The 22,563-nt window shown below is 40.3% G+C and overlaps 1 protein-coding gene across 5 annotated transcripts in view; it reads right to left on the reverse strand.

Moving 5' to 3' along the window:
- The window catches only part of mgat5 (alpha-1,6-mannosylglycoprotein 6-beta-N-acetylglucosaminyltransferase), a 108,782-nt gene that overhangs the window by 14,611 nt on the left and 71,608 nt on the right, over positions 1 to 22,563 (reverse strand). For all 5 annotated transcript variants that reach the window (XM_078403435.1, XM_078403434.1, XM_078403433.1 and 2 more), the window contains 4 exons: positions 20,504 to 20,637; positions 8,820 to 8,969; positions 2,703 to 2,849; positions 186 to 302 (listed from right to left, as the gene is read on the reverse strand). In XM_078403435.1, coding sequence (XP_078259561.1) covers positions 186 to 302; positions 2,703 to 2,849; positions 8,820 to 8,969; positions 20,504 to 20,637 — 548 coding nt within the window. The remainder of the gene's footprint in view (positions 1 to 185; positions 303 to 2,702; positions 2,850 to 8,819; positions 8,970 to 20,503; positions 20,638 to 22,563) is intronic.

Raw genomic sequence — 22,563 nt, forward strand, 5'->3', positions numbered from 1 at the left:
AATAATGGAGTAGTCTAAAGAAAAACAATCTGTCCATTTCCCTCCACAGTTGCTGTCTAACCCACTGTGTTCCACCAGCAGATTTTTTTTCGGATAAATAATGGTCTTCTTGTCCTGTCCCAAAGTTCTCAACGAAACACCAAAGACATTACTTATTCAGATTTGTGTTTCAAAGTTAACTTTACCTTCTGATTAAGAATAGCTTTGACTGCATGCTCAACCTCAACAGGATCATCAATGTTAACAGTCCAGACATGAGGTTTTCCAATATATACTTCAGCATATGGATGTTGTGAAGTCAACTGCAAGAATAAGTTACAGACTGTGTAGGAAAGAACTGCATATGCTGGTTTAAATCCAAGGTCGACACAAAATGGTGGAGTAACTCAAGCAGCACAGGCAGTATCTCTGGAGAGAAGGAATGGGTGACATTTCGGGTCGAGACCATTCTTCAGCTGTCCCGCTGAGTCACACCAGCATTTTGTGTCTACCTAGAACAAGTTAGACTAATTGTCACAGCAAAACACAAATGAATGAAATTGAAATAAAAAACAATAATCAATGACAATATACATTAATATCGTAGTAGCTTTACATTTTAGTTTAAAAAATCCCATGGCGCTACATACTAAGGAGATGGCCAAAACTTTGGCCAAAGAGGCAGGCTTAAAACAAGTCTTTGCATATTTAAAAAGGGAAATATATTCTCATATTACAAACATGTTCTCCAATTACTAGTATGAAAACCAATAACTTTAGTTTGAATAGACAATTTTTTTTCCAGTAGTTCTACCAAGAGCACAAGACTTCAACAATGGTGATGTTAACTAACTAGTCCCTTTCTATTCTTTTTGAGGGTAGTAAATCTTTGGAATTCCCTGCCCCGGAGTGTGATGGAAGCTAAATCATTAGATATATTTAAGATGGAGATAGATAAATATTTGAAAGATTGAAGAATTGAGGGTTATGGGGAAACTGACTCAACAGAGTTGAGGCCAGCAAAGACCAGTCATATTCATACTGAACTGCAGAGCAGGCCTGAGGAGCATGCGTGTCCTACTCCTGGTCCTATTTTGTGTTTTTCCTCATTTGATATTATATCTCGTGGAAATTTGACCAGCCCTCTACAAAGGATCAGGAATCCGAGTGAACAGGTTAAGCAACTACATCTCTTAATAACCAATCAGGCCGAGTGAAATTAAAAGTTCTTGGAATATACAAAGAAGTACAGTATGATTTAAAAGGACAAATACAACATCAATCATACACAGAAAATTACATCAGTGAAGGGGTGGGGGCTGAGGGAATGTGTTGATGATATGGGAATGATTGTTTCTTCCCCCCTCCCCCCGGGAAATATTTTTTCTTTCCCTCCTCTAAACTCAAAAAGATATAGTGCAAATAATCTTAAGCAATTAAAACCTGAAGAAATGAGACGCCCAGTGTCAAAGGATTGAATGGTTGTAATTAGCACCGCACAAAATTAAAAGGGTATTTAGTCAACATAATTTTGTGTTGAGTTTGCTTTGTAAATACAGTGAAAGCACAGCAGCTTCACAGGACAACTCCTTTGCCAATAACAGGAAGGGGTGAGAAAATAAATTGTAAGGAGGTTACACGAGGATATGGAGAGATATTAGTGAGTTGGTAAATATCTGACAAATGAAATAAAATATTAGAAAACCAAAATTTTCCCTTGAAATAAATGAAGAAACATCTTATCTGGTGAGATATTGGTGAGATATTGTGCAGCTCTGAGATGCAGGGATCTGGGTAATGTATTACACAATTTCCAAAAGGATAATGAGTAGAACAGCAAGTAATTAGGAACGTCAACAAATGTTATTACTTATTGTGAAGGAATCAAATACAAAGTAGAGAGATTGTATTTCATTTGAACAGAGAATCAGTGAGACCACATGTACAGTACTGGTCTCCTTGTTTTAGGAAGGGTTTTGATGTATTAGAATGGGCATATTGTGTATCTGTTTGAATTGAGGGGAGTGAGAGGGGATTGGACTAAAATACACAGTCTTGAAGGGTTTTGACAGGTGGGTGCCTAGTGGAAATTTCCTCGGGTACGATCTACAATTAGGGTCGCTGTTTAAAATGAGAATAACCCATTTAAGTAAGAATTGAGGTGAATATTTTCTCTCAGATCATTAAAGGTCTGGAACTCTGCTTTGCAAAGGTTTGTGGGAAGAAAATTTAAACATCTGTGGGAAAGTGGATAACTACTTAATCATAGGGGGCAAAAGGTTACCACAGGTAATAGCAAAGCCAAAGTTATAATCAGATCAACTACCTTAGTAACTGGAAAAGCAGGTTTGAAGGGCTGTATGGCCTATACCTGCTCCTAAATTGCATCATTACATGAATCACAAGAGCATCAGATAACGAGATGCCATTATCATAAAGTCAGCTTTTCAATTTCTGCATTTAATCACTCATTAATCATTGGCTAAAATGGTTTCGGCATTTGCACTGAAACAAGTTTTTCCTTTCATTGATTTGACAGCAAATTTGGAGCTTTTTAATCATTCAAGGTAAGGCCATTTTTATTATTTATGCAGAGACCATTTGAATTACCAAATGAATAATGATTTTAAACTTGAGTAACTGCTGCCTTTGTGGAATATTAACTGAGCAGACACAAAGCAGTGTAGATTTGTTCCCATATTTTAACCTCAGGATAAACTCACCTCTCTGAGAGTTGGCTTGCCTTTGAAAAATTCAGTGTTTTTACTGCTTTTAGGTGGACTGAAGCGTGGATTTAGGAACGCACATCCATTTGCAATGGCTTCCAGAGGAGCTGGGCCTTCGTATGGAAACCCAAGGCCAACAAACAACTGTAAAACAAAGACAATAAGTTGCTACGTTGTTAAAAATAAAGTTTCAGATTTGCAAAGGATATCAGTTCTGGAAATAACAAGTTTTCAAAAAGAAACAATGTCAAAATAAATTGATATGCTAGATCAGTTACTGGACAAGTATCAGGAAGCATGAAACACTGAGCTGTAAACCGGTGTTTGAATCACACCACAGCACTAATTAGATAAAATAAATTATTAACAACGGTGATCTACAGGATTGTTTTGATAATTTATCTCGTTCATTAATTCCCTTCAAGAAGTACACACTATTTTTGCCTAAACTAGCTATTGTGCAACTAACCATTCTGAAATGGCCCGGCCAGACACTCAGCTCATGTATACTTAAGAGAGTGGGCTAGTCAGTGATATCTATACAATGAAAATATAATATTAGTATTGATGTGTTCAAAGTATATATAGAATCACAGTGCAAAAAGTACATTGAAAAGTAGAGAAACCGGAGAATAATTGTAAATTATATCCTCTGCTCCTGAATTTTTTGTAGAATTTTGTAAACGCAATTAAAATGACCTAATTTGAGACCATTTTTTCCCCCTTCCAATCATTTATCCTGCTTCGCCCCTTTTCCCTACTCTTCCAAATGATACTTGCACTCTGCTTTGCACCACCCTCCTCCCACCCCATCAACCACCTACAGTAGCTTAATTAATTCCTTCAATTAATTATTTCATAACACTGGTCTTCATTAATTAATTTCTCACCCAACCTGAAACTATTACTTTATTGAAAGCCCTTCAATTGCACAAGAAAAAGGTAGGGTTATCTGGGTCCTTACTCCAACTTTTCCATTAAGATTATGACTATCCTTTAGTTTGGTGTCATTTTCCTTCACAAACCCCATTTTCATTGATATTCTAAATGTCTGAACATTGATCAATCTCCGTCTGGAATATACTCTGCAGCTGAGCCTCCACAACCCTTTTGGGTAGAGATTGTGGAAGATTCATTGTACTCTGGGTAAATAAATTTCTTCTCATTTCTTTTCATAATGGCTGATTGTTTATTTGGAAATGATCACCTTTCTTCTCATTCACAAAATGCTGGAGCAACTCAGCAGATCAGGCAGCATCTCAGGAGAGAAGGAATGGGTGACGTTTCAACCTGAAACATCACCCATTCCTTCTCTCCTGAGATGCTGCCTGACTTGCTGGCTCCAGCATTTTGTGAATAAATACCTTCGATTTGTACCAGCATCTGCTGTTATTTTCTTATACTACCTTTGTTCTCATTACCCCAGTGAGGGATACATAAACTTTACATCCATCAACATCAGAATTCTGTGCGTTCAATGAAGTCATCTCTAATTTTTCTAATATTGTAAGTGCAGGCCTAGTTTTCAATATCTCATGGCAAACAACCCCAGGAACTAATTTAGAGGACCCTTGCCACAATCCCTCTATTGCAAAGATATCTTTCCTGAGACAGGGAAACCCAATTTATGCACAATATTGCATGGATGTGAGCTTAATAACTCCTGTAGAATTCGAGTAAGATCTTTTTACTTTTGTACCCAGATCCAAGGTAACATTTGTGTAACATAAATGCTTTCTGAACCTTCATATTAACTTTCAATTATAGCATTCAAAGAACACCCAGGTCCCTCCAAACACCAACTCTCACTGTTGAAAAAAAAGATGAATCTTTTATTTAAAAACACAAAGTGAACGACCTAACCTTTTTCAACATTAGATTCTATTTGCCCTGTCCTGAACCCATCGCTTCGCCTTTCTACATCCTCTGAAGCCACTGTATTCTTTTCACAGTTCACACTGCCATCTGGGTTTGCATCATCAGCAATGGACTGGATGGGAGCACACAAGTGGCAAGGGTATTTTGTTTAAAGATGGGCGTGAACAGTACCAAGCATGACACCATTGAATGTATATTTAGAAAACATATGAAGTGTTGTCTGTGGGAAATCTTTCACCAACGAATGCCAATGCACAAAACATTTTTTCAACATACAATATACAAATTGTGAAAAGCAATTGTTTCAAAGTTTAAATCCTAATAACTCATCCAAATGAAATTTTAAATAACTGAATCGCTGTTATGGAGTCAGTTACACAAGAAAACAACCCATCGCGCAACACATCCATACCTACTAAGGTGCCTTCCTGAGCTTGTTCTGATTATTTGCATTTGGCCCATTATCCCTCAAAATCTTTTCTATTCATGAACCTGTCCAAATGTATTTTTAAATGTTGTAATTGTACCTGCCTCTGTCACTTTCTCTGGCAACACATTCCAGATACTCACCATCAAGTGTGAAAAAACCTGCCAGTTGGGCCATCTTTAAATATTTCCCTCTCACCTTTAATGTATGTCTTCTAGTTTAAGACACTACTTTTGGAAAAAGACAGGGACCATCTATCTAATCTGCACCCATCACGGCTTTATAGATCTCTGCAAGCCCCCACCCCCTTCAGTTCAGGGCAAACAGTCTCAGCCTATTCAGTCTTTCCTCACAACTCAAGTTAGACAAGCTTTTCTGCACCCTCTTTAGTTTAATCACATTTTTCCTGGATACAGCAAACAGAACTGAACACGAGCGTCCAGATGCACTCTCACCAACATCCCATACAGCTGTAACAAGACACCCCAACCTTTGTGCCCAATGCTCCATCTGATTAAGACAAACATGCTATACACCTTCGCCAGTTTATTTACCAGTGCTGCCATTTTCAGGGAACTATGTACTTTAGCTTTGCCCCTCTGTTCCACAATGCTCTCCAGGGTCCTGATATTTCCTATGCAAGTTCTGCCCTGTTTTACCTTTCCAAAATGCAGGCAACGTAGCACCAACCCTTCCAGCACATCACTGGTCACAGGCCTCTAATCTGAACAACAGCCATTTAATACCATCCTGAATCCTTCAGCTAAGCTAAACTACCCCTCCATCCCATGTGATCTAAATATTCACCGTGTGGGACCTTGTCAAAAGCCTAGCTATGGTGCATGTCAAGAACATCTACTGCTCTGCCCTTATCAATCCTCCTGGACACCTTTTCAAAAAAAAAAAATCAAATTCATGAGACACTATTTTCCATTCACAAACCACGCTGACCATCCTGAATCAAACTTTGCCTTCCCCAAATGCAGTTAGATTCCATCTGTCAGAATTCCCTTCAGTAACGTGCCCACAAATGTCTTGTCCACTAATATTAAGTTCTCCAGACTGCAGTTCCCCTACAGCTCTTAATTAAAAGCATAATGTTAGCCACCTTCCAGTATCTCACCTACAGCTAAGGAAGGCAAATCTCTGTCAAGGCTGCAGCATTTTTTTCCCTTGCTTCCTACGTTCTAGGGTTTGCTTAGCCAGGGCCCCTAGGATTTCTCCATCCTTCCGTGCGTCGAGGCCAACACCTCTGTTATAATAAATAGGTTTCAGGACATTTATTTCTTTCCCCGAATTCCCTAGCTTCCATGAGTTTTTCCATGGTAAATACAGATGAGAAATGATTAAGATCTCACCCATTTCCCATGGTTCCCCACATATATGATCACATTGATGAATTAGGAAACCTATCTTTTACCCTTTTGCTCTTAATATACTTCAAGAATCTCTTAGGATTCTCCTTTACCTTATAATCCAAGGTTTCCTTATGTTTCCTTTTGCCCTCCTTATTTTCTTTTAAGTAAACTCCTGCATTCCTAATACTCAAGAGACTTGCTTGATCCCAGCTGCCAATAACCAAGAAAAACCTTTTTCCTAACCAGAGCCTCCACATCCCTCAACAGTCAGGATTCCCTAATATTGCCAAGCTTGTCCCTCACTTTAACAAAAGCATCTTGACCCTGAACTCTTCCTATCTTACTTCTCAAAACTTCCCACTTGCCAACTGTCTTGTTAATTGCTAACAGCCTCTCCCAATCAACTGGGTAGTAACATTTTGGCCCACTTTACAAAATTAACTTACTCTTTTGAAAGATTTTGAATTAAATCATAAATTAAATGGTCGTACATTGATTAGGAAACTAATGCTCTGTGTTATTTGGCAAGATGGAAGGGATTACACTATAATTCTTCCAGTTTGTAAGGTCCCAATATATAAAATAAATCTCCATTAAAGTGCACACTGGAGCTTTTGGTAGTGTCAGACTAAATTTGAGACTATTCGGTGTTATTATTCCAATGCATAAAGATATTACACTGTAGCATTATAACAACATTTTCCAGAGAAGTTGATTACGTTTAAAGGGAGTATGTGTAAGAAAGAACTGCGGATGCTGGTTTAGATCGAAGGAGACACAAAATGCTGGAGTAACTCAGAGGGACAGGCAGCATCTCTGGAGATAAGGAATGGGCGACGTTTCGGGTAGAGACCCTTCTTCAGACTGATGTCAGAGGAGTGGGCGGGACAGAGAGAGAATGTAGTCGGAGACTGTAAGACTGGTGGGAGAACTGGGAAGGGGGAGGGGTTGGAGAGAGAGGGAAAGCAAGGGCTATTTGAAGTTAGAGAATGTTCATACCGCTGGGGTACAAGCTGCCCAAGCAAAATATGAGGTGCTGTTCCTCCAATTTGCACTGGGGCTCACTCACTCTGTCAATGGAGGAGACCCAGGATGGAAAGGTCAGATTGGGAATGGGAGGGGGAGTTAAAGTGCTGAGCAACCAGGAGATCAGGTAGGTTAAGGTGGACTGAGCAGAGGTGTTCAGCGAAATGATTGCTGAGGTTGCACTTGGTCTCGCTGATATACAGGAGTTGACACCTGGAACAGCAGATACAGTAGATGAGGTTGGAGGAGGTGCAAATGAACCTCTGCCTCACCTGAAAAGATTGTCGGCGTCCTTGGATGGAGTCGAGGGGGGAGGTAAAGGGACTGGGGAAAGTACCTGGGGAGGGAGTGGTTTGGGTGGGAAGGGACGAGTTGACCAAGACGTTGCGGAGGGAACGGTCTCTGTGGAAAGCAGAAAGGGGTGGAGATGGGACGCTGTGGCCAGTAGCGGGATCCCTGAAGGTGGCAAAAATGTTGGAGGATTATATGCTGCATGTGACAGCTGATGGGGTGGAAGGTGAGGACAAGGGGGAAGAGGGTAAAATTGGAAGTGTCAGTATTGCAGTTGAACAAAGGGGACCATGTTGGCATGAAGGAGGAGCGAGCCAAAGTTGACTGGAAAGGGACCCAAGCAGGTATCTCAGTGGAACAGCAATGGCAGGTGTTTCTGGGAATAATCCAGAAGATGCAGGGTAATTTCATTCCAAAGAGGAAGAAAGATTCTAAGGGCGATTCTAAGGAAAGATTCAGGGTGGGAAGTGTAGTCTAGATAGCTATGGGAGTCAGTGGGTTTGTAATAGATGTGAAGGGAGACACTTAAAGGGGAACTGGAAATGGGACCCCAGTGAAGGTTAATGGAAAACAAAATTTCTCCACAAGGCAGCTTTCAAATAGTGTACTTTAGGTCAATATCATCGATAACAAATGGATGGAAAATAAAGAGTAAGAATTATACAAAAGAGCAAGAAAGATGGAAAATGCACAAATAGCAAAGAAAGTTCAGAGGGGACCAATTAAAGTGCAATTTGGTAGTCAGATCCATGCTATTCGGACATTCTGGTCAGGGAAAATAGTGAAAATCAAGAAAGCAACAAATCAGGCCAGGAACCTGCCAATTTCCTGTCATGGCCATAATTAGAATGGAAACATGCACAATAAGTTTTATATTTGTTAAAGTTAGAAATATATTACAGGATAATGTAGAGGCATATAGATAACTAATTCATTGGCAATAAATCCAAAGGCTCAGAACGGGGTCAGATTTTCTTCCAATTTTCTACCATCTACTATGCTGAATAGATACAGTTGAATTTGGAATAACAGTGGTTCATTTGAATATTAAGTCTTAATGATGCAATGTGCTTATTTTAGAAATGCTTCTTCACATTAAAACATCAGCAAAATCCAAAGCACCACAATCTGCACCTTAGTTTCTCGTAGCAGAAGTTGAAGGTCACGCCCACTCAGTATCCCGTGGTTTTTCACGTAATTAGGGATGTGGACTGTGCTAGTTCCGTGAACTGTGCCATGGACTTCTGTGTACGTGTGAATTATATCCAAGAAAGACCTTTTATCCTGTGAGCAAGCAAAATACGAAAATGATTATTTTTTCTTCCAGCAGCAGATAAAACAAATTAGGAAAAATAATTCTGAAATAACAAGGTCCTTGCCAATGGAGTGAATTTTTAATTGTACTAAATTGCAGTCAACGATTCTTGAGAAATTTCTGTGACACGGGCCTGCAGGTTCATTATGGTCATAACTAAATGTTCTATTCGAGAGTGCATCTAACTTGCCAATCTCAATAATGTGCTCAAAATTAAAATGGCTTAAAATCAAGTGGAGTCCAAAGATGGGCCAAGTCCACACCATGAATTCTCTCACCAAGTTTATAAATCTCAATGTTTCTAATTTAGCCATTATGTTTCTACATCAGGCACAGATTGTTCAGGAGAACAAAGGAGAAAAGGAGGAGTTGGCTCTCATTACAAAAGAGGGCTCTGGGTGGCCTGCTGCACATTTTTGCAAGCGAATAGCATGTTGGTACAGCAGGTAATTAGGAAAACTAACAGAATGTCATCCTATATAATAGGAGAATTGAATAGAGGTTATGCTTCAATTATGGTGGGACCACATTTGGAGTACAGTATTAGTCTCTATATTTAGGAGGAATGTTAATGCGTTTCAGAGAAAGTTTACTAGAATAATACCTAAGAAACCTAGACCTTTGTCCCTTAAGACAAAAGATCAAGCAGGCTGGTCTTTTATTTGCTGGAGTTAGAAGAGCAAGAGGGGACTTGATTGAAAAGCAAGATCCAGGGAGTTTGACAGGGTACAAAGCAAACTTTCTTTTGTGAAAATATCTAGAACTAAGGATTACTGTCTAAAAGTAAAAGGCCACCTGCTTAAGACAGATAAGACAAATTATTTTCTCTCACCCCTGTACGAGATAGCCCAGCTGTTGGCGGTTGTGCAGTTGAAAACAGAAACAGAATCCATGGAATGATCTTTAAAAGGCAGTGGAATCAGTCTTAGAATATTTATTTATTTATTTTTAAATGGGAAATGTAGATAGATTCTTGATATGTAAAGGGATGAAAGGTAATTGGAGGGTAGGACAAATTTTGGAGCAAAGATAATACTCTGATCAGCTATAATATTAAACGGAGGAGAAATCTTGAGGAACCAAATGGCCTTCTCCTGCTTGACTCTGTATGGTTCAGTTTTGAAAAAAAATCACGTATTTACATGAATATGATGCAGCAAGGATGATTTGCTTTATTTTTTTAATAATTAAATAGAGAAATTTTTGGGATGCCAAATTTTGAAATGCAATTTAAAAAATCAGCTTTCACTAAAAATCATTCTTTGCTTTGAAACATTTTAATGTTTACCTTTTGATGAACCCATTTTAATTTATATTTTGTGCTTGTGAATTTTTGTTTTGGATCTCAGATAAGAGTTAATTTCTTTCCTTTGAAATTTGTGATCATTTTGGGTAATCATTTAAAAATTACACTGCTTGTTTTGATTGAACTCAGTTAATGAATTTCAAAGAACTTAATTGAATTGGCTCCTGCATGCAATACTTCAAAATAGACACAGAGGAAAATGTCTTGAATTTTCTATTCATTACAGTTGTGAATCTATGTTTAAAACGTAGCTCTCATACACAAGTGAATTATCACCGAATGTTCAGATCCACATCAATCAACATTCAAGGGTCAATGCATGTTGTTGTTGGTCCCTCATTTAACGTGCTGCTTATGTATCAATTGTCATATTAACAACCAGATGGTACCAGCTTTCAGGTAACAACAGAGACTGTACAGGAGATTTGTCAACTGAGCATTAGGTAATCACATTTTCTTCACACATGAAATCAATATTTTCAAATCTATTAGGCATATTGTCATTATCACTTAGGTTTATGCTTCTGACTGAATATGGCTAGGTATCTTTTAAAAATCCTCTTCAATTAAAATGAATTCTTGCATTTTTTCAGTGCAACCCTTTTCTTTCTTACTTAGCTTAAGAATCACAGGATAAAAATTTAAGGATATCAAAAAGCCCCCTCACCTGCATCCACCTATCAGTTGCCAGGCTTTGTTCTGCACCTTCTCTCTATCAGTTTTAATCCCTTCCCCAACCACAATCAGTCTAAAGAAGAGTCCCAACCCAAAACATCACTATCATTGTTCTCCAGAGATGTTATCTGACTGGCTGAGTTACTCTGCTATTTTGTGTTTAAAAAAAATAATTCAGAGGTGTCTTGGCAGCTGCACTGTGCTTCCATTGAAAATATGATTCTGTAAAGTTACTTGCCTACACTCAAAATGTTGAAGCTTAGTAGGGACCGCTAGGAAGTAGTGACCACAATATGATGTTTAATCTGCAATTTCAGAGGGAGAAGGTTAAATCAGAAGTGTCAGTGTTGCAGTTGAACAAAGGGGACTATGAAGGCATGGGAGAGGAGCTGGCCATGGTCGAATGGAAAAGGATCCTAGCAGGAATGACGGTGGTATAGCAATGGCAGGCATTTCTGGGCATAATCCAGAAGATGCAGGATCATTTCATTCCAAAGGGGAAGAAAGATTCTAAGGGGTGTAAGACGCAACCGTGGCTGTCAAGGGAAGTTAGGGACAGGATAAAACTAAAAGAAAAGGTGTATAACATAGCAAAAGGTAGCCAGAGGATTGTGAAACTTTCAAAGGACATCAGAAGGTAACAAAAAGGGCAATACGGGGTGAAAAGATGAAGTATGAAGGTACGGTAGCCACAAAATGCTGGAGTAACTCAGCGGGTCAGGCAGCATCTCAGGAGAGAAGGAATGGGTGATGTTTCGGGTCGGGACCCTTTGTCAGACTTTATTCCCTTTCCTTCTCTCCTGAGATGCTGCCTGACCCGCTGAGTTACTCCAGCATTTTGTGTCTACCTTCAATTCAAACCAGCATCTGCAGTTCTTTTTTCTACACACGTATGAAGGTAAGCTCGCCAAGAATATAAAGAAGGCTAGTAAACGCTTTAGATATGTTAAGAGAAAAAGAATACTAATGACAAATTTGGGTCCCTTGAAGGCAGAAACAGGTGAAATTATTATGGGGAACAAGGAAATGGCAGAAGAGTTGAACAGGTACTTTGGTTCTGTCTTCACTAAGGAAGACACAAATAATCTCCCAGATGTACTAGAGGGCAGAGGATCTAGGAAGACAGAGGAACTGAAAGAAATTTGCATAAGGCGAGAAATAGCATTGGTTAGACTGATGGGACTAAAGGCTGATAAATCCCCAGGGCCTGATGGTCTGCATCCCAGGGTACTCAAGGAGGTGGCTCTAGAAATCGTGGACGCATTGGTGATCATTTTCCCAATGTTCTACAGATTCAGAATCAGTTCCTGTGGATTGGAGGACAGCTAATGTTGTCCCACTTTTCAAGAAAGGAGCAAGAGAGAAATCGGGGAATTATAGACCAGTTAGGCTGACATCGGTGGTGGGGAAGATGCTGGAGTCAATTATTAAAGAAGTAATAACAGTGTACTTGGATAGTAGTAAAAGGATTGGTCCAAGTCAACATGGATTTATAAAGGGGAAATCCTGTTTGACTAATCTTCTGGATTTTTTTGAGGATGTGACAAGTAAAATGGATGAAGGAGAGCCAATGGATATAGTGTATCTGGACTTTCAGAAAGCCTTTGATAAGGTCCCACACAGGAGATTGATTAGTGGGCAAATTTAGGGCACAAGGTATTGGGATAGGGTATGGACATGGATAGAGAATTGGTTGGCAGACAGGAAACAAAGAGTAGGAATAAACAGGTTCCTGTCAGAATGGCAGGCAGTGACGAGTGGAGTGCCGCAAGGCTCGTTACTGGAGCCATAACTATTTGCAATATATATTAATGATTTAGATGATGGAATTAAAAGTAATACTAGCAAATGTGCAGATGACACAAAGCTAGGTAGCAGTGTGAACTGTGAAGAGGATGCTAAGAGGTTGCAGGGTGACTTGGACAGGTTGAGTGAGTGGGCATATGCATGGCAGATGCAGTATAATGTAGATAAATGTGAGGTTATCCACTTTGGTGGCAAGAAAAAGGAGGCAGATTATTATCTCAATGGTGTCAGATTAGAAAAAAGGGAAGTGGCAACGAGACCTGGGTGCCCTTGTACACCAGTCACTGAAAGTAAACATGGAGGTACAGCAGTCAGTGAAGAAAGCCTTTGGCATGTTGGCCTTCATAACGAGGATTTGAGCATAGGAGTAAAGAGGTCCTGCAGTTGTACAGGGCCCTGGTGAGAACACATCTGGAGTATTGCGTGCAATTTTGGTCGCCTAATTTGATGAAGGACATCTTTCCTATTGAGGGAGTGCAGCGTAGGTTCATGAGGTTAATCCCCGGGATGGAGGGACTGTCAGATGAGGAAAGATTGGAAAGATTGGGTTTGTATTCACTGGATTTTAGATTTAGATTTTTTTTATAGATTTAGAGATACACGGCCCACCGAGTCCACGCCGCTCAGCAATCCCCGCACATTAACACTATCCTACACACACTAGGGACAATTTTTTACATTTTACCCAGTCAATTAACCTACAAACCTGTACGTCTTTGGAGTGTGGGAGGAATAGGAAGATCTCGGAGAAAACCCACGCAGGTCACGGGGAGAACGTACAAACTCCGTTATAGAAACATATAAAATTATAAAAGGACTGGACAAGCTAGATGCAGGAAAAATGTTCCCAATGTTGAGGGAGTCCAGAACCAGGGGCCACAGCCTAAGAATAAAGTGGAGGCCATTTAAAACCGAGACGAGAAAAAGCTTTTCCACCTAGAGCGTTGTGAATTTGTGGAATTCTCTGCCACGGAAGGCAGTGGAGGCCAATTCACTGGATGAATTTAAAAGAGAGTTAGATAGAGCTCTTGGGGCTAGCAAAATCAAGGGGTATGGGGAGAAGGCAGGCACGGGTTACTGATTGTGGATGATCAGCCATGATCACAATGAATGGCGGTGCTGGCTAGAAGGGCCGAATGGCCTCCTTCTGCACCCATTTTCTATGTTTCTATGTAGTTCTTTGTGTTCAAAACATACATAAACTTGGTGTACTGAGAGCATCTCTAAGAGAATGTCTTTTTCTCTTGGCCTTTGTATCAACCAGTTTCAGCTTCCGCGTTTAAAAAGTGCCTGGATGTGTACGTGAAAAACAAAGATTCGCCAGGGTTGTGCATCGTGTCAGAAGGTGGGATTAGGCTGGATAGTTCTTCCAACTGACATGGACATAATGATTCTACATCTCCTTCCCTTTCAGTTGCTTTAATAAAATTATATAGAACAATCCTGAAAATCTTAGCTGTTACTCTACATTCCACATACACAATGACTTTTCATTTCATTGGCTATTTGTTTGATATTAACTTCTCTAACTGAAAGAATTTGTTAAAATTGTTGCCATTTAAGTAACTTGCATATCCTTTGACTGCACAAAACAATTTCTCTTTAATAAGCAAAGTGTTATTTCCTTTTCTTATTCAAAAAGATTTTAACAGTATTTGCAAATTGCATGCAACTTCCAAAATCTGAATTCTTTGGCAGGACATAATCCTTCATATCACCTGCTTTTAGGAATACTGTTGGGGAATTGCAAAATAGGGACCCCCAGGACAACAGGATAAAGGGATGTGGAGGAGGGCTGGTCTCTCTCCTCAAAAACCTATATTTCACCAGAGACCCCTGTTATCTCCTGACTCCAGCAAAACCTCCCCCAATTTAGCAGACCAGAGCAGGGCTCATGCTGCTGGGCAGCCCAAATGTTTTCTTTAAATTGAATACGAGGCAGGCAGTATCAAATATCTAATCAGATGCATCAGACACTGGCCTGCAGGGGGAGGAGTATCAGAGGTGGAGAGTAGCTGAAGACGATCAAGAAAATAGCTATACCTTTCCGCTATACCTTTTTGAGCACATTTTGAGATGCACAATAAAATCTGGGCATATATCTGAAGGATAGGATTTTTTTAAATTGGGATCAACGTCGTCCTTCCACCTTCACTGTGAGAGCTCCAGCCACACACCTGTTCCTGGAACATTTTACGAATGAGGGTGAAGATCACCACGGCATTGAATTTCACAGCCTGATAATCATTCCAGGTGGTGACATTAGAAATCTGCCGTTTTGCAGCTTGCAACTCACTGATGCATTCACCATGCAAGAAAAGAACTTCACAGACACCAGTTAATTTATTTCATTCTCCTTTAGCAGGGAGCATGAAGCAATACAGAACTGCCAAACTTGCTACCAGGAGGTGATAGAGAGGAGACCACATGCCAATCGAAAACTCTTCAACAATCATGCTTATTGCTGCTGAAGTGTAGATAATATGACAGAGAATATCATTATAATTTAGCTTATGATCAACATAATGCAGGTCATTTGATTCTCCCTGGAGGAAAATCAGACCATCCATTCTATGATGTTTGTTCAAGACCAAAGTCACAACCACAGCCAATGTTTAATAAGGAACATGGCAGAGTGACACTAGCCCCCTCCATTCAGAGAAAAACTTGTTGCCTTGATTGGTTAGCATCTCCACAGACATTTTCCCAATTGTTTGCAACTTGCTGCACCTTACACATTAATAAGAGGACATCTAATCTGCAGTAATTTAAGTGACAGGAAGGGGTAGAGAAAGGAGCGATTCAGAGAAGTGATCTTATCTCTACTTAGGCGCCATCAATGTATACGGTATGTGCATATACGTATGTGTGCCACTTTGCTTCCTGAAGTCGATCACAATCTACTTTGTCTTGGTGACATTGCGGGAGAAGTTGTTGTCTTCGCACCAAGTTACGAGGTTCTCAATCTCCTTCCTGTTTACTATTTTGTCGTTATTTGATAACCGGCCCACTACAGCAGTGCCATCTGTGAATTTGTAAATAGTTGGATTGGTATCTCAATGGAGTCAGATTATTATCTCAATGGAGTTAGGTTAGGTAAGGGGGAGGTGCAGCGAGACTTGGGTGTCCTTGTACACCAGTCACTGAAAGTTGGCGTGCAGGTACAGCAGGCAGTGAAGAAAGCTAATGGAACGTTGGCCTTCATAACAAGAGGATTTCAGTATAGGAGTAAAGAGGTTCTTCTGCAGTTGTAAAGGGCCCTGGTAAGACCACATCTGGAGTATTGTGTAAAGTTTTGGTCTCCTAATTTGAGGAAGGACATCCTTGTAATTGAGGCAGTGCAACGTAGGTTCACGAGATTGATCCCTGGGATGGCGGGACTGACATATGAGGAAAGATTGAAAAGACTAGGCTTGTATTCACTGGAGTTTAGAAGGATGAGAGAGGATCTTATAGAAACATAAAATTATAAAAGGACTGGACAAGCTAGATGCAGGAAAAATGTTCCCAATGTTGGGCGAGTCCAGAACCAGGGGCCACAGTCTTAGAATAAAGGGGAGGCCATTTAAAACTGAGATGAGAAAAAACTTTTTCACCCAGAGAGTTGTGAATTTGTGGAATTCTCTGCCACAGAGGGCAGTGGAAGCCAAATCACTGGATGGATTTAAGAGAGAGTTAGATAGAGCTCTAGGGGCTAGTGGAATCAAGGGATATGGGGAGAAGGCAGGCACGGGGTATTGATTGGGGACGATCAGCCATGATCACAATGAATGGCAGTGCTGGCTCGAAGGGCCAAATGGCCTCCTCCTGCCCCTATTTTCTATGTTTCTATGGTATCTAGCTCCACAGTCATGAGTGTATAAGGAGTTTAGAAATGGGCTGAGAACACATCCCGGCGGGGAACCAGTGTTGAGGATTATCGTAGAGGATGATTTGTCACCTATCCTCACTGATTGTGGTCTTTTGGTCAGAAAGTTGCAGAGGAGAGTGCTGACTCTCAAGAAAGCAGAACTGTAGTCTATGAATAGGAGTTTGGCGTAGGTGTCTTTCCTATTCATGTTCCAGAGATGAGTGCACGGTCAAGGAGATGGCATCAGCCATTGATATATTGTGGCGGTAGCCTAACTAGAGTGGATCAAGGTTGCTTGGTCGGCTGGATTTAATGCGTTCCATAACCAGCCTCACAAAGCACTTCATGATAGTGGATGTCAAGGTCTGGATGGTAGTCGTTAAGGCATGAGATCTTGCTTTTCTTTGGCATCGGGATGATAGTAGAAATCTTGAAGCAGGTGGGTACCTCAAAATTGACTGCGGAGAGATTAAAGATGTCCGTGCACACTTCCACTAGTTGGACTGTGCAGTTGATAAGGACGCAGCAGGGACTCTGTCAGGGCCAGTTGCTTTCCGTGGTGTGACCCTCAGGAAGACCAATCTAACTTCTGCAAATATAACCCTGGGAAAGGGCACACTCTAGTCTAACGGGACAGATGTCATCGTGCTGTTGGCCTTCTGCTCAAAGTGAGCATAGAATGTATTAAGTTAATCAGGGACGGCAGCACTATCACCAACGATGCTGCTTGATTTAGCTTTGCAGCCAGTTATAGTATTCAGTCCTCCCCAGTCTGTGGGTGGCTGAATAATAACAGAACTAAAAGTTGAGCTCTTCCTCAATGTTGCACTAAGCCTGACATTTTGGAGCCTAGTCCCTACAATGAATGCAGAACCTTTTGACCCAGTTGAGGGTTTTGTTCCTCTTCATTTAATAATCCTTTTTAAGGCTGGTATTAATGGCAAGTGGAGCATGTATTGCTTATTCCTTAATAATTTTAAAGTTAATGGCAAGCAACTTAGTTGAATCATCTAAAGAATGGTGTCAGCACAGAGAAGCGTAAATTAACCTGTTCTATTAATTGTAAATAACAATAATGAGTATTTGCATAGTTGAGGAACTACTAGAATGCAGAACTAAGTTATTTAACATTAGATAGACCAATCAGCTAAAAAAACAGTATAGCATGCAAGCTGCTCCTCAGAATTGTATGAACATCTAAAATAATGTCGTTCCCACAGACCAGTTAAACAGATATAGCTACACATTACATTCAGATCAACCAAAGATAACAGTAAGCCACAGCTAATTATTGTGCATTGTTCATTGTAAAGGATAAATTAGTAGTTAGCACTGAAGATTTGTTGAGGGAAGCAAGAGGAGAGAATGAGACTTCAATGTCAAACAGAAAGAGGGGCTCCATAGCAAACCACCAGGTGAATGAATGAATAAGTTTATTGGCTAAGTATGTACACATACAAGGAATGTGTACTGGTGCACTGCTCGCAAGTAACAATACAAACAATTAAGAATAAAGCATAAAACATTAAGAATACAAAATTACGGTTTAAACATGCGAGTGAAATAACCTGGAGCAAAAAGAGACTACAGACTTTTGGTTATTGAGTAGAGCTACTACTCGGAGAAAAAAAGCTTTTTTATGTCAGGCTGTGGCTGCTTTGACAGTCCGGAGTCACCTTCCAGGGGGAAATGCTTCAAAGAGTTTGTGGCCAGGGTGAGAGGGGTCAGAGATGATCTTACCCATTCGCTTCCTGGCCCTTGCAGTGTACAGTTCATCAATGGGGGGAAGCCAACAATCTTCTCAGCTGATCGAACGATTTGTTGCAGTCTCCATATGTTGTGCTTGGTGGCTGAGCCAAACCAGACCAAGATGAAGAAGGTGAGGACGGATTCTACGATGGCAGTATAGAATTGGACCACCATTGCCTGTGGCAGATTGTGTTTCCTCAGCTGCCGCAGAAAGTACATCCTCTGTGGGCCTTTTTGACTGTGGAGTTGATGGTGGCCCCCCATTTAAGGTCCTTGGAGATGATGGTTCCAAGGAACTTAAATTACTCCACAGATGTGACTTTGGTGTTGTTGATGGTGAGTGGGGGGGAGGGGAGGGGGGAGCTCTCCTAATGTCTACAATTGGTTCCACTGTCTTAAGAGCATTGAGCTCCAGGTTGTTGCGATGGCACCAGGAAGTCAGCTGTGTCACTTCCTGTCCATAGGCAGATTCCTCCCCGTCCTGGATCAGTCCAATCAGGGTTGTGTCATCCGCAAATTTGAGAAGCTTGGCAGAGGAGTCTGTGGAGGTGCAGCCATTGGTGTAGAGAGTAAAGGAGAGGGGAGAGTACGCAGCCTTGCGGTGCTCCTATGCCGAGGGTCTGCGGGTCCGAGATGTGCTTTCCCAGCCTCACATGCTGCTTCCTGTCTGTCAGGAAGTTGATGTTCCACTGACAGAGGGGTTAGGCACAGTTAACTGGGATAGTTTGTAGTGTAGTAGCTCTGGCACAATGATGTTAAATGAAGAGCTAAAGTCCACAAACAAAATCCTGGCATAGGTCCCCATGCGGTCTAGGTGCTGGAGGATGAAATGCAGGCCTAGGTTGACTGCACCATCCATCGATCTATTGCAAAATGCAGAGGGTCCAGCAGGAGGTTTGTGATGTTTTTCAGCTGGGCCAGCGCAAATCTTTCAAAGGTCTTCATGACTACAGAGGTCAGTGCAACAGGCCAGGCCTGTAGTCATTAAGACCAGTGATCCGTGTCTTTTTGGGTACAGGGACAATAGTGGAGACTTTGAAGCAGGCAAGGACAATACAGGTTTGCAGGGACTGGTTGAAAATGTCTATGTAGACCGATGCCAATTGTTCGGCTCTGGTTCTGGTTGATTACAGCGCAAACACCTCGTAAGTGGTTATCTCACGCAGGTCGGAGTGAGTAGAGTAGTGATTACATTTTGAAGTGGCCCTTTTTGAACAAGTTGGAGATCTAGTTGCTCAATCCCCTTTTTAAATGACTGAACATCGGGAGCTTATTCCATATAACATATAACATATTCCATTCCCTTATCGTCCTAAGGTAAAGGGAATATTGGTAGCAAAGTTTATTGAAATTTAGCGAGTTGATGTAGGGACCGGTATTTTGTCTTGTTTCATGGCGGTTGGTGCTCTGGGATGACGGAAGATTTGATGGCGTGATTTCGTGAATCTCCTTGTAAATTGCAAAAAGAGCCTGATTCTGCGGAGCTCTTGGATATCCCATCCGAGAGAAATCAGCATATTATTCACGCTTGATTTGCGCTTGTAGTCATTACATACAAAGCGAGCTGCTCGGCGTTGTACTTCCTCCAGGGTGATCTTGTTGTTGTTGTTGAAAGGATTCCATACAGTTCCACAATACTCCAATTTGGGCCAATTTCGGCAGAGCTTGAGGGTAGAGGGGGAAATATTGTCCGGTCCTGAAGATTTCTGGCTTTTCTGCCTCCTGAATAGCCTCTCCACCTCCTCAATTTCTATTGTTGGAGATGGAGAAGTGACCAGACTGATGTTGGGCAGCAAGGAGGGGGTTGGTACACTACATCCACTGGCTCTCCCCTGTCCATTTTCCTAGTTACATCCTCAAAAAATTCCAAAAGATTAGTCAAGCACGATTTCCCCTTCGTAAATCCATGCTGACTCGGAACGATCCTGTTACTGCTATCCAAATGCTCCGCAAGTTCGTCTTTTATAATTGACTCCAGCATGTTCCCCACCACTGATGTCAGACTAACTGGTCTATAATTTCCTGTTTTCTCTCTCCCTCCTTTCTTAAAAAGTGGGATAACATTAAAATACAACTGAAGAACTATTCTTGAAAGTATGGAAACATGCTGTATATACCTTCCAAAAATGATCCACTTTGCCATACACCAAGGACTGATTCCGTCTTTTAATGTCATCGGGATGACTAATATCACTGGCGTTAAGAAGTTGTTCAACCACAAATCCGAGGAAACTATTGTCCGGCGTGTGAGCTGCACAACACAAAATAGCACTGATTTAACAATTTGATCAGAGATAATACAGTATGATTGAACTAATGTTCATTGCAAATTAGTAATCAACACTTAACACAGATACATTTTTGATAAACTGGGTAACTGCTGGTATAACTAGGTCCATTAACAAAAACATATTTCATTAGCATTAAACTGCATAAAGTAGCATCAGATATCGTTTGCTATATATTTAACGTTATTTAACAGTAAGTTTAAATTTCAGACAAAAAACACTGTTTAAGCAATAAAAAATAAAATGACATCAAGAAATAAATGAAAGGCTCTGCAAACATGATCGTAAATGCAAGTCGCACCACCTCTCCAAAACTGCTAAACACTTTCATTTAAATCAATGAAATACTGCGTTCAGACTGCAGCAACTGCTATGTTCTGTCTGCTAAAATGCTGACATATTTTTAATTTCATTATGGTCAATTAATGGAAATATACTTAATAAGAGCAGTGCAAGTAATGGCCAGGATTATGCTGGGTGGGTTTACCATTTTTGCTCAGTACTCAGATATTCCAAAGCTTTTTACTAATCTGCTTCACATCAAGTGCGAAACTGGCATAACTAGCAAAATTGCGCAAAGGATGATTGTGTAAATCAGTGATCCAGAAGCATTTTCCCCATACATGGTAATGGAGTGTATGACAGAGTCTGGTGTTTGAAGGCGTAAAAAATCTACCTCCCAATACTCCCTTTGCCTGTGTCTATCCAGTCAGTGGTCCTTCAGTTCAGATTTCAAGCCTAGTGCATTCTTGAAAATAGTTCCCACTAACCCAAAACATTAATTCTGCTTCTACCTTGACATATGTTACCTTGACATATGCTGAGCATTTCTAAATGATCTATTTTTGCTTCTGAGTAGATGATTTAGATTTTCGGCATCTGCGCTTTAAAAAAATGTTTTCATTATGCTCAATTCCAGTTGCAACTTAATTGTAACGGGAAAAGAGTTTTAAACACGACTTAGTATTTTTACCTTGTATTGTTTTAAACAAGTTGAAAATTTTAACTTTAGAATCATTCATCTTGCATAATAGATTATGGACCAATGCAATTGTTGTTTCCCCAAGTTAAAATGCAAATGCTTCTCACACTTTCCCCATCAAAAGTATGAACTTTGAAGATCCTACCTCCACTCAATTAAATAAATTTATGTACATTTGGAATGATTAAAATAACATCTAATGATTTTTAACTGTGCCAGAACTTGTTGAAACTATTTTAAGAATCTGTGATAAAGTAAAACATTTTGAAACATGCGGTCTTGTCAGATGAGGCTTTGCAAGATGGAAAATCGTGATGTGAACCATTTTCTTGGAACACAACCACACCCTCTACAATTGCTTGTACTTATCTTACATTCAACTGAAATGGAGCATGTGGCTCTGATAGCAAAAATACTGGTAACGCTAATATTTCTGGAGGAATTAAAAATTAATATCATTCAGCTGAGCAATACTTGTCTTTTATTCCTATACATTATTCTTTTATTTCTATACATTTCCTCAAAAAAGTAGCATTATAAATTATATTTACTTTAATTTTTACTCCAGTAATTCCAGCTCACGTAAGCAAATTCTAGCTATTCTCGTTATAATATAGAAATCCTTTAGCTTTTTTTTTCAGCTTTCAAATGTAAGGATATCCCTTTTCAACACCACTATTCCACCGGGTGGCACTTCGATGGCAGCCTCGCCTACAGTCTGTCTGTCCTTTGTCTTTTTTTAAATTTTTGGTGCGTTTGAAAAGTATATGTTAATGTTCTTCGATTTGTTTTATGTGCGGGGTGGGCAGGGGAAACTTTTTTTCAATCTCTTACCTTGCCGGAGATGCGATTGTTTTCCGGATCGTATCTCCGGTCGCTCTGCGGCCTAACATCGTGGAGCCGGAGG

The sequence above is a fragment of the Rhinoraja longicauda genome, chromosome 8 (genome assembly GCF_053455715.1).
Source record: "Rhinoraja longicauda isolate Sanriku21f chromosome 8, sRhiLon1.1, whole genome shotgun sequence".
Taxonomy (NCBI): Eukaryota; Metazoa; Chordata; class Chondrichthyes; order Rajiformes; family Arhynchobatidae; genus Rhinoraja; species Rhinoraja longicauda.